The following is a 13,308-nucleotide window of genomic DNA, read 5'->3' as shown; positions in this document are numbered from 1 at the left end:
TGCCATCGTGCTTTGCTTGCAACCCCGGGCATTGGTTACGTGCTTTTGGGTTGCTGCGGTAGCAAATGTGTCTTGTTCGTACGGAACAACGTGCCACGCCAATTAAAAATTCATCAGCAGGGCCGGGGGCATTTTCTGCCTGGGCATTAATGAACCGTCCCCCCGCTCCTCGTCCCGGCCCCTGCCCCGGCCCCGGCCCGGCGGCGGGCGGGGCCGGATTGCGCGGGGGAACGGAAAGCACCAGCCCGGGTTTCCCGCTGTCCCGGTGCCATCCGGGGGGAAGAGTTTAGGCGGCAGCAATCCCGGGAGAGATGAGGAAGGTGGAGGTGCGGTAGCTGCTTCTCCAGGTCGCTCCCTTCTTCGCTCCCGGTCGTTGCCCTTTCCCTGGGCCGAGCCCCGGGGCACCGCGGGGCCGGGCTGTGCCGGGGGGGTCTCCGCGCGAGGGGGGAGGCGCGGCGGGGCCGGGCCCAGCGCAGACCCGCTGTGCGCCGGGAGAGAGCCGGCCCGGAGGCGGGGGTGCTGCGTGTGTGTGCCTATAGATGTATGTCTGTGTGTGTGTGTGTATGTATGTCTGTGTGTGTGCGCGGTCTGCTGTCCGCAAGGGCCGCCTCGACACCTGCTCGTAGGTTTCTAGCTGGGGCGGGGGTGCTGCGTGTGTGTGTGTGTGTGTGTGTGTGTGTGTATGTATGTATGTATGTGTGTGTGTGTGCGTGTGCGGTATGCTGTCCGCAAGGGCCGCCTCGACACCTGCTCGTAGGTTTCTAGCTGGATTTACGTGTGTCCCGCTGGGCGAGTGCTGGTGTCAGGCCCCTGCAGCAGAACGTACGTCTGTTCTTAAACCAGCCCTGCTTCACCATCGTGCATCTTTTACTCGGTTGGCTTCAGGAAGTGTATCGGACAGTCACAAGGAAAAGAGGAGAGAATAAAGGGTGTTATTTTTGAGGAGCCGTGATACCTGATGTTGATTTCTGAGTAACTGGCGAGTTAAGGTTCCATTTCTGATATGATTTGTTCTCCCATTGTAGCAATCTAAACTTTTCTCTCGGGAGAGATGGTGAGGAAATCCAGCAAGCAACGTGTTTGTCTTGGTGCTCAGGTTCCTCTTTCTGGCATGTTGTGTTTCATAAATCAGTAGCTAGATTTTCACTTTCTTTTTGAGTCATTAGTGTTACCTGAGGCACCTTTATGTTTCTTCGCACATCTATTATTATAATTTGTTTTCTTATATAATTGTTTCTGGGAGGTTATAAGCATTAGCACGTCTCAAGGATTTGAAGATACACTAATAATAATGCAGAAGAATGCTGCTGTGAAAATTTTGAAATATATTGAAGTTTCAATTCCTAAATGTCTTGTTTTGAATTACAATAATGAGTCACCAAAAAACAATACAAGAATATATTCTCTTATGTAGAGTGAGCTGTAGGGGTGTGGGAATTTGAGAAGTGTTTGTACAACCTTCTTTGGAGACCGCCAATGTAGGCAGAGCAATCTCCTCATATAACTTATTTGTATGCTCATTCAGAAACACTTTGCAGCTGTAAGGACAATAATATACTTGAATTCTTTCTATGCTAATTTGAAGCCATTTTCATTCACAACAATAAATGGTTTGGGGAACAGCTTATTTCTGTTTCCCTTAAAAGTGATTCTTCTGCTTTGTCTTGCAGGGTGTGTGTGGTTTTTTTTTTAATTGTATCTCCTCTTTTTTAGCCTAATGTTCCCAGTTACTTTAATCTTTTCTTGTATATTTTGCATTTAAGCTCAGATAATTCTTGATCCTCTTCTCTGAATTGTGGCAGAGAGAATAGGGACAGGCGATCGGAAGATCTCGAGCTGTCACGGAAACCTGATAGGGCCCCTCTCTCCCCTGACTCCCAGAGATAAGGGATAGCCATAGGAAAAGAGGCCAAGAATGTAACCCTTCCTAACACGGCCTCTACCCATTTTCCTCACTAACCATAAAAGGCAAAAGTTAGACCTCAGAAAGTAGAAGGAGAACCAAGGGTATATATACCGAGGAGAAAACCAATAAAGTGCTCTCGGACCCTCTGTCATATTGATGTCTGCGTGCCTTAGCCCGAACGGCCCAAAGGGAGTGGGTCGTCGTGCTGCACCCCTTGGAACCAGGGCGTCACGCCTTCATCTTAAGGCAACACTGAATTCATTCATTCTGATCAATTCATATGTTTGACTCAGTTCAAAGGGCAATATTCCAAACAGGATAGACTACTCTAGCTGAATTCTAAACAGTAGCAAGTAAGTAAGAAGGAAAATTTATGTCCTCTCAAAGCTTTACATCTGTTCACTCATCCTGGTATGGATGGTGTAGCCTTTGGCATATTCACATTCTGTTCCAGCTTAGACTTTAGATATTTTCTGCATCAGGGGATTATTCTGTCCTAAACTGAAGGTCTTGTTTTTGTTCTTATTTAAGTACCCTCTTCCTGATTGGTTGCTTACTCTTTTTTTTTTTTTTGGTTGGGGTTTGGTTTTGTTTTTTTTTTTTGTTTGTTTGTTTTACACTACAGTGCAAACTTTTCTGATTTGTAAAGACTGGATTCAAATTCAGGATTTTCTTCCATCACGTTTTCATTTTGTTGCAGCTTTCTGCCATCTGTAATATTAAGAAACAGTTAATTATTAAACAATACTACTTAGGAGGGTCCTCTCTGAACTTTCAGTGGCCTGTGTAACTCCTTGGTTCTATTTTTCTGCATGACCTTGCAGCCAAGATGAAAGGTAGAGACAGCGTAATATTAAATTGGACCTCTGCCATAAAGTAAATCCTTATCACATAGTGAGGTATGTTTTCTAACTCTAATTTGGACAAGCCTGTGTACTTTCAAGGCTAGCAGGAAGCAATATTCCAAGCTTGTCTTTTGCTCTTTGATCTTCAGTAGCAGCATGTTTGTTCCTTAGATGTGCAAGGCACAGAGCACCTTGAAATAGATGTGGAGATGCCTGTCCTTAGTAAATAGGATTTGAAAATATATTTGGGCCACACAGTAATGCCCTGTCTTGGCTCCTTTCTCCTTCCCCTGCATCCCCTTAGTTTAGCTTTTCTGAGCCTTCAGTCTTTCACAGAGCAAGAAGATCACAGCAAGAAGCTCTACTCTGCTTTTGACACCTTGTACTACAGAGCATTTTCGCCATTCACCAGATAGAATCTTAAAAAATTTATAAGCTAAATACAAAATCCCTTGTGTAATATGCCACAGCTGTCTCTTACTTCGGACTTCTTTTCTCTGCATGTCACGGTAGTGTTTGAGCATTTTCCTGATGTGTAAATTAGATCTGTATGACAGTATGTTAACTGAAATTCATCACTCTTTACAGTTCTTCCTCAGGAGGTTTTCTTTCCCTGCTAATGGAGGCTGCCTTGAGCTGCACAGAAATTCAGCATAGCAGAGGATCTTCTCTCCTTTTCTCAGCCTGCCTGTCTTTAGCTTCATGGTAGCACCAACTAGAAAGCATTTGGTGTCACACACTTTTCTAAACTCCTAGCTTCCACATGATGTGACAACTAGGAGGAAAAGGGGGTCTCCTAAAAGTGTTGTGTTATCTTGCATCTTCAAAAGGAGATTGAAATTGAGTAGATGTTAAAGTTCTACAGGAAAAGAGAATTGGAAAGGAAAAGTTGACTTTTTCAACTGCTTTGTCTACCCTGAACTGTTTCAGTGAGATTAAGAAACTCCTCAGTGTAGTGACAATCACATCTTAGGCAAACATCCAAATGTTCCTTGTTAAGGCCCACAGTTACATAGGAACATATCTGTTAGGGATAGAACAATTCTACCTCATTACCAGGTTTTCTTTCCATTAAGCTTAAGAAAAATCTTGGTTCATTGGATATTTTCAGTCTTAGTGCGTGTTTCTTGAATCTCATTGTAACTTGCTTTAAAATGCAGTAGGCTTTTATTCTTTGCAATTACTTTGAATAGACATTTTTGATATTTATTAATTTTTTAAAATAAGAACATTATCTCTGTGAAGTGACAGGGGTTTTGGAGACAATGAAGAAATGAATTTTTTATTCTGCTGGTATGTTGAATGAATATTCAACTTGTAATAACTTTGAGATACACAAGACATTTCTATTAATTGTAATTTGTGGTAGTTTGATATTACAACTCAGGTGCTAACTGCTATACTCTTGCTTTAAAGTTTGCTCCCTTCATCCCTTTTATATTGGTAATATCATAGAGTGGTTTGTTTTTTTTTGTGTACTCTGCTTGTGGACTGAAATACTTAATCTTTTCTAGATGTTGCAGTTTAGGAATGAAGTGACCAACTGAAATTGGTCCAGAGATGATTAAAAACACCAGGTTTTTTTTTCTTGGTGAACCTAAAAGCAATACTTAGAAAACCCAAGAATTTTCCTAGTTTTAAAACAACAGGGGAGAAAGCAGACTGAATACATAAAGTAGTGGCAGAGAACACTGACAATAACTTTGTAGTAAAGAAAAGCTGAGCTGGGTGCAAGGAAAAGCTTCATGAGGAGGTGAAACTTCGAAGCAGGAGCCCTGCTTCAAGGAACCTCCCTCACTGGAAATTTTTAAGACCACTGTTGAGACATGGATTGGCCTCACAGTGGAAGGCTTGGGCTAAATGTTTGGTTGAGGTACTTTCTGGCTGTTCCTGTGAATATTTTAACAACCAACAATGTACTCGGGAACTTGCAAATTGTTTTTTCTTCTTTATAAGTCATTGAGCTGAGGCACAGTAGCTTGCCCAACTGTGTTCCATGTTGAAAATTCAAAGAAAATTAAAACTATTTCACTTGGTTTAGACTAATGAATTGTGATAACTACCTTGGTATTCATGATGACTTCACAGTATGTGCATGGTTGGGTATCACAGCCCTGATATTCTAGGGGGGCTAGAATATGGTGTGACAGCAAACATAGCCTGTATTTTTTTCCACGTTCTGGGAGTTGTCTTTGTTATGGTTATAGTTTGTGGCTAGTGTGTTGCTCTTGCTGACTGGCTCCAGCATTTGCCATTGTGAGAGAAATCAAAATTGATTATACTGCTGATACAGTTGATGAGATGCAGAAACATGAATAGTAAATTTAACAATATATTGAAGCTAAGTGTTTTTCTTTTCACTAGCACTGCATTCATTTAATGTATTTCTGAAGTGCAAGAAATCTTAGTTCTTCTCTTTTTCTCTCATCTTCATAAATATTATTTGGGAGTCAGAATTACTGATATAGAGAAGACATTTATTACAATAAGTTATTGATTTTTTAAAAAATAAATTCAGTGAAGTTGAATAGTGTATTATTTGGAAGAACAGATGTATTTATAGCGCAGATGACTTAAACTTGTTTTTCTTCTGGAAAGTAATCTAGTTTTTCTGTATCATGTAACAACTAGTGATTACTCTGTTACAAGGAAAGTATTTTAAGCTAAATTAAATCAAGAATGTGCTAATGTAGATACTTTTGGTATTTTATGTAGAAAACAAGAGACAAATTTAGGCAATTATGCATTAATATAGGCTAAATAATACTCTTTTTCTTATTTTAGGGACCAGTGGGATTTAAGAATCTCTCTCCTAAGAAAATTCACTGCTTCTACAGCTTTTCATCTTAGTGTGCATTTGATGATTTCACTTGAAATACCTATCTGAAGAAATTAAGAGTAGGCGAGGTGTAATTACCTTTTAAAAATGTTAAAAACTCAGCATTGTGTAACAGCTGTCAAGATACCCAAGAAAAAGCCATATATTTGTGACATGTGCTATAAACAGTTTGAAACCCCATCAAAATTAGCTAGGCATTATCTCATACATACCGGTCAAAAGCCATTTGAATGTCATGTATGCAATAAAACATTCAGGCAGTTAGTCCACCTGGAGAGGCATCAGTTAACCCATAATCTGCCTTTTAAGTGTATTGTTTGTTACAGAAACTTCAAAAATGTAATCACGTTCTTAAAGCATCAGCAGCTTCATAATGAAAATTATGAGAATGATACAAAGCAAGCAGAAAACTATGTGAATTCTGAGCAAGACAGGGTCACTTGTGGCATATTTCATTGTTCTGTGTGCTGGAAAACCTTTGCAACTGAAGAGAGGTGGATGCTGCATCAGTGTATCAAGTCAGATCATGTACGTGGTACCCGAAGGAGAAAGAAGAAAGCTCACACTTGTGAATCCTGTAACAAGACGTTTCCATCGAGATCCAAGCTAGAAAGACACTTCCTTATTCACACTGGCCAGAAACCTTTTAAGTGTTCTTCATGTGGCAAATCTTTCAGACAGTCAACACACTTGAAAATTCATCAGCTCACACACACAGAAGAAAGGCCTTTTCAGTGCTGTTTTTGTCAGAAGGGATTTAAAATACAGAGCAAACTCATGAAGCATAAACAGCTCCATGCCAGAAATAAGACTTTCCCCAATATTGTATGCAAAGCAAAGACTCTTAAATATCCCAGACCACACAATGTGTTGGAAGGAAAATGGGATAGTTTTGAGAATGCTGATACACACAAGTCACCGGAGAATGACCCTCATGATGTGCACTCAATTTATATTGTACCCTTTCAGTGCCCAGCATGTGAGCTGTGTTTTGAAACAGAGCATGGTCTGAAGTTGCACAAATGTTGTTATCCAAAAGACAGCCGAAGTTCAGATAATGGTACAACAGCACGCAGACACACAGTCAACAGGAAAAATAAGAGCCTGATGAAACTGAAGTATACTGGAGGAAAGGCAGATTTTTCTCTGACTGACAGAAAAAAAATTAAATCAGGTCACGTTGGAAGTCCTGACCTGATTACAGCTAGAGATCAGCGTTGTGATCAGCATGTGTCCACTAAACCTTCCAAGGGCCGCCGGAGCAGGCGTGACCTGCACAAGTCAGTTTGTAGTCGGATGAAAAGAACGTTTTCTGTGCCATTACCTTGGCAAGAGTACCCACAACCTCCTGACTTGGGCAGTAATTTAAAAGGCGTGCTTCCTGGTGAAAGCATGTTAAATGTTGGTGATTCACTGGATAATAAAGATGATGCTTTTTATGGTTCATCAAATGATAGTTTTTTTGATAATCCAGAAGTAATTCGCTGTGCTTTTTCATCTTCTGCTAAAAATACACATAACAGACACAAAGTGTGTAAATGTGACAGATGTGAAAAGATTTTTCCATCTTCATCCAAACTTCAAAGGCATTATCTTATACACACGGGACAAAAGCCCTTTGGCTGTAATGTTTGTGGGAAGGCATTTAGACAGTCAGCTCACTTAAAAAGACATCAGCTCACCCATACTGAAAAGAGAGCCTGTAAAAGCCCCGTTTGCCAGGTAGAATTTGTAAACCTGAACAAACTTTTCAGTCACCAGGGAGATCACACTGAATTTATGTCTTCTCAGCCTGTGGGTTATTCAGGTTACTCTCAAACACCTTCACAGCCATCTGGCTTTCAAGAATTTGAGCTGATTCAGTCAAACCAAGCAGCTGAAATCAAAGTCGAAATTGAGTCAGGGGATTTTGTTCTTGACACCAGCAGTAGAAACCCACAGCCATATTTGTGCACTAAATTGTTGGAAACAGAGCAAAGCTGTTACAGCTATTGGCATGATTTTTCTGAAGGTAGTGAAAAAAATGAAGCTGTTAACAAATTATATCAATGCAGTATCTGCTTTAAAACTTTTAAATCTCCTTCTAAGCTTGAAAGACATCACCTAATGCATGCTGGACAGAAGCCATTTGAATGTTTAGTTTGTGGAAAAAAATTCAGACAGGCCCCACATTTGAAAAGACACCACCTTATTCACTTTAAAGAGAGCTTAAAGCTTAGTTCCACTGAGGAACAAGCAGAGAATATATTAGTTTTATCAAAACAGGATACTATCCTATGAAATAATTTTTAAATTTTTTGGTTGCATAACTATAAAAGATTTATATTAAGCCAAACAATTATAGGAAATTATATTTTCTATTACAGAGATGACCTGGTGAAGTTAATTTACTGTCTTCAGAACTGTCTACTTAATACAATTTGTGAGATACTCATGTTGAGATGTTTTTTTAAAATGCAACAAACCCACACTCTTTGCATTCCCTTTGGCTACATTAAGTTTATAAATACACATTCATGTTGTATCAATAGTGTTGCAGTAATCTACAATGTTCCATGAGTAACATAATTATCACTGAACTAAAATACTATATGGGAAAATGTAACACTTTTAAACTATCAGTAAAGACAAAAAGGTAATATTGAGAATACTAAAAAAAAGGTCCTTTTACCTTCTTCTGGCTCCCCATATGTTCCAAGCAAAGGATTATTGCTGTATTTATCCTATACTTTAAAAAAAAGATTATTTTTAGATAGAAGAGAGTAGAAAAAGGGGAGAAAATTCAATGAGAAGAATGTTGATGTGGTGTTATAGAAGATTCTGTTTCCTATAGGATAGAACAAAAAGAACTGCATTGTTATTTACACTTAATGTGCTTGCAGAGCTATACATGAGGAATTAGATAATTTCCCTTTTTATATAAAATACAAGGAGACAATGCTATAATATTGGGATTTATAACCAATTTATCCATTTCACCACTTCATTAACTCTACTTCCTTGTAAATCCCTTGCCTTCTGTAGCATTTTTGGCCAATTTATACTTTACTGAACTATTTTTCTGTAAGAAAAGAAGACAAGAAATTATCATTAAGGTTAAAAATGAGCTTACTCTGTTCAGTCTCCTTTCCTTCTAGCATACATAGTGAACCAGTAAAAGAAATGTTCTCTGAGATATGATAATAACTCAGATGAGCAGTTTTGTCAGGAAGTCATGTTCTCATTACATTAAATATAAGAGACTGAAAATTACTTTTAGCTGAAATTAAGTAATTCTGATTTTGTATTAATAGAATCTGTAGTTTTACTTTCTGGTAAGTAGATGGTTTTGTCCATTGTGCCAATGGGGCTGGCAAGAAGTGTAAGTGCAGTGGAGCTTCATACATCATGAGCAAGAATGAAGTTTGTTTCTTCTTTTTTGTCCTCTGAAAAACTACCTTTTAGGACACTTTCTTTGTTACACAACTTTTGAATAGCTGAATCCTGAAGTTGTTATTCCTGTTTCTAAATTAATATACCTGTAAGATACATAACATTTTTTTAGTATTTAAATAGAATCATATTTATTTAAGTAAAATGGGATGGTATTTTTTTTTTAATTTTTGAAATGGCATGAATCTTGTGGTACTTTGTGAATATGAAGGGTAAAGGGAGTTTTATTTTCATACATGTTATTCTTTTCCATTTTCATTGAGAGTAAAACCAGGAAAAATACTTGGAAACAGTCTGTAGTTACTCTGCTTTTTGTATGACAGACAAATTCAGTATATTAATAATGATTACAGTTATATATTGAGATTTTTTTCTCCTTGTGTGAATTGTTTCATATTGAAAGACAATGCTGTATAAAATGTTTTGAAAGCATATTGTAGAACTCTTTTAAAATACTTGTAATAAACTATTTTATTTATATTGTACTTTCAGAGTGTGCTTTATGTGCAAACCAGTTTTAAAACTACATAACATTCATTGTGCAGAAAAGACTGCATAGCAAAATAACTTTGTATGTTACAATGATAGGTGTGGTTTAAGATTTTTTTTGTAAAAAATACAAATATGTTTAAAGATAACATCTTTCTTGAGGAGTTACGGTAATTTTAAAATGCTATGAGAGTAATGTTTAGAGAAAACAAAACTTTCATATTTTGAAAATACCAATTTAAATAAAATTAAGGGATATAAAAAGATATTTTGAGGGATGAATAGACATTTGCAGGAAGTGTTATTGTCTGATGCATTTGGAAAGTAATTAAATCTTTGGGCTTGTATTTCAGAGCCACAATGGCTATCTGGCTCCCCATCCCTTCATAAAAATTTTTGTCAGTACAAATTCATTATTTTATGGGGATTATTTCTTAAACTAGCTAGAAAATAGTTAAATGGTTTCTAAGAGTCAGGAAATGAAAAACCCGAGGTTGAAATCCTGTGTCTTTTGCAGTTAACAGTGAAATTCTTCAAGTATATTTTAGAATTTGAACTAGAACAGTTTTCTCTGTGTTCACAGTAACACTTCTTGTTGATTAATATGTCAGTCATTTTCCATAATGCTTCAAGGCAAGTTCAAGCCATCAATCTTTTAAGTATCTTTGGTGGCAGAAACATTGCCTGTGGTTTTGTTAGAATGAACTGATGGCTAATACTAATAATCTGATAGTTCTGGAGTAGTGGATTTTTTGAGAATCCAAAAGCAGAACCAAAGCATATTCTTTGAGGCAAACAGAGGGTCCCCCTGTGTTAGCAATGAGCTCCTGCTGAGGAGAACTTCAACAGCATGGGTTTAGCACTGTGGTTGGCCTGTGTGGAATAGAAGAAGGGTCAAATATTTTAAAACAAGCAGAAAAAAAAGGTGAAAGGGATTTTTTTCAGACAAGTTATGCAACTGCAGTAGTAACTAATCACATCATCCCTTTGCTGTCTAGATGTGGCTGTGGACGCCTTTAAAATGTTCATGCTGTACTATCACTGCAATGTGTCACAAATGACTGTTTTAGGTGGCTCAAGGAATCACCAGCAAAGGTATCATCAAAAGCAGGTTTATTGTAAAAGTAAAAGCACAACAAAGATTGTTGGCAACCTTCACTCTACTAATTAGATAGTTAAAGAACACAGACAAATATTGTAGTTGAGTTGGAGACAATACAAAGCAACACACTCCATTTCCAGAAGGCTTCAAACCGTTTTTATTATAGCATGCATGCTTTTTATACATTCTTACAAAACTCATTAGTTTACACTTTACTCATTGGTCACGAGAGACAAAGTGCTTACTGGAATAGGCAGTTGCAGGTTTCTCTTATTTATCCTTCTTTCTTTCTTGGTTTCTACATCAACAACCTTGGTAGGAAATTCCTTCAGAGGTAAACATCAATCCTCTTATCCTCTTCTCTCACAGAAGTTGCTGTAAAACCTCTTCCACAAAAAAATCAGACATCAATCTAAAATAAATCAATCTATGACTAAAATCAACCTAAAGTAATCTGTGTGGAGGCTCTTAATGGAAAAAGGCTAAGGATGGAAAAAGGTAAGGATAAAAGAAATAAGGGGGACCCTCCAATTGAGTCACAAGGTTCAGAGGGGAGCCAAACTTAGCCCCACATTTGACCAACACTTTAGGCCTAAAGTAACAGCATTTAAAGCACTTGATTTAAACCATTTTCCAAAGATTCAGTGGAATTTATATAGCACTACAGTAACTCAACAGGACTAATTTACAAATATAACATACTTCAGAATCTAAGAGAGCAACATTCATGGTATGTTTCCTTCAGCAGATTCATAGTCGCACATGCAGAGAACTAAAGGAGTATGTCCAGGGTATATACCTGTGAAAAACTTCCCTCAAGTTCAGTGAAGTTCTCACATCAGATGCCATTGCATCTTCTCAGTGGGCAAAGGGCTACCTGGGGGTATCAGCCCAGGCTCTGGCAATGCTGTTCAGTGCAGTCCTCAGAGTACAGGAAACTTGAGAGCTCACCAGCTGAGAGCCATCCCACTTAGAGGGCAAGTGCTGGTTGAAGCTCACTGTGGTTCAGGAGAGCTCCAAGGGTCTTACTTAGGACTGCTGTTTATAGGGATGCTAGAGAGTTGTCTTTAGTCATGGTAACTTTCCATCTGGATTAAATTTGGCTCTAACTTTCTTTGAAAGTTTGGTAAAAAAAAATTGCTCCACTTGTGTTGCTATGTAGGCAAGAAAAATAAGTTTCCAAGGCTGTTTGTTAAAAACCAGGAGCTTGTTAGATAACTTGTTAGTTCCCAGGAAGAGACAGTGTTTCTGATAAGCTCAAGAGTAGCTCAGCCCCAGTGCTGTTCGTCAAGGCCGAGGCCCAAGGAGCAGTTCTGAGATCATAGTGTGGCACGAGGTGTGTGTGTGTGTGGGTGGCAGCTGTACCCCCACACAAGGTTTGCAGAAAGTCAAAACATACATATATAAGTATTCCTATATATGTCTACAGAAAAATTCAAAAGAGGAAAAAAGCAATAACAACAGAAAAACTGTTTCATCACTGCTTTTCACTGTGTGCTGGGTTTCTCACTTGGCTGTGGTCTGCTCTCACACACCCACAGCCAACAAGAAAATTAGTGGGACAAGTGGGGGATAGACACAAAAGAAACTTAATTGAGGCTACTGACACCTTAGGCTTCAAACCAAGATGCTGGATCTAATATTTAGTTTTCCTGACTGCCTCCTAGTATAAATGTAAAACTCTAAAAGTCATAATATCTCAATAGTAGCTCATTTGAGTAACATTTACCTAAGTACAGCTGGATGACTCTTAAATCAATAAAGACTATGGATACAGTCCATCTAATGGCCCCTTGTAATGATGTTGAAAATGCCCAGACCTCCTAAATAACTGAAGTGGTAATGGTTCATATTCCTAGCACAAGGTTTTGTGGATTTTTAAAGTGTAAGTTTTAACTTAATAGTCTGGTTTTACGGTCTGATGGCTGTAGATGAGATGTGTCTGAGAGGCAGTTATCACAAGGAAAATTGAAATTACAGAAGTGACTTTTCTATGCTCTCCTATAATGTTCTTACTCCAGGTTAAGCAAATAAGTTGTATTTCTTCATATAATGACTAGTTCTGTCAAGCAGCTTTTAAACAGCTTTTTTTTAGCATCTGTTATAAAAGGGAATCTTCAAAGTCCATGCGAAGGAGAAATCAGTCTTATGACAACAAAATCACTCACAAGAGAACTGATATCTCCTTGTTAAGAAAGTACTGTTCTATCATGAAAGTGTCATTATGCTGAGTTGTCATGGGTCTCTGAATGCTGTTTTACTTCTGCTCTCTGCCATTCCAGTTCCTGACTGCTCCCAGGATATCCTTATGTGTGGCTTGACTCTTACACACTTGCATGATTTGGGTATGTGGCTGACATTTCTCCTCTCCGCTGGAATCCTTCCAGTGTCCCTGGTGCCAGTCTGCATGGCTCTGTTAAAGCCCACCTGTGAGTTCTAGCCCAAGAGTCACGGAGCTGCCTGTTGCCCGTGTTGCCCGTGTGCTGCCATGGTGTGTAGAATAGTGCCTGAGGATGCGAGTGCAGGAAGATGTGAGAAGCTGACTGGTGATGATGTAGGCTGTGGCCTGTCACTCTCCACTCAAAGTCATCAGGGTGTGTAGTGTGGGTAGTAGGAGCACATGGATGTGGTGACTGTCCAGCTTTTCCTGTGGCACTGGAATGTACCTTGCTGACACAGTGAAAGAGGAGAAACA

The 13,308-nt window shown here is 38.8% G+C and overlaps 1 protein-coding gene across 2 annotated transcripts; it reads left to right on the top strand.

Annotated features, from left to right (window-relative positions):
• The first annotated feature begins 234 nt into the window (after positions 1 to 234).
• Positions 235 to 9,483, top strand: ZNF770 (zinc finger protein 770). Of its 2 annotated transcripts, none has more exons than XM_039705469.1 (2): positions 235 to 347; positions 5,536 to 9,483. In XM_039705469.1, exon 2 carries the CDS (start codon positions 5,678 to 5,680, stop codon positions 7,868 to 7,870), a length of 2,193 nt encoding a protein of 730 aa, XP_039561403.1. In that variant the 5' UTR covers positions 235 to 347; positions 5,536 to 5,677; the 3' UTR covers positions 7,871 to 9,483. The 2 variants fall into 2 exon arrangements, with proteins under 2 accessions (XP_039561403.1, XP_039561404.1); XM_039705470.1 differs by having other exon boundaries at positions 250 to 326.
• Positions 9,484 to 13,308: the final 3,825 nt, after the last annotated feature.

This window comes from Passer montanus, unplaced genomic scaffold, assembly GCF_014805655.1.
Source record: "Passer montanus isolate IOZ18808 unplaced genomic scaffold, ASM1480565v1 scaffold18, whole genome shotgun sequence".
Classification (NCBI taxonomy): domain Eukaryota; kingdom Metazoa; phylum Chordata; class Aves; order Passeriformes; family Passeridae; genus Passer; species Passer montanus.
Note: the sequence above shows the minus strand (reverse complement) of the source record. Positions and strands in the feature narration are given on the sequence as shown.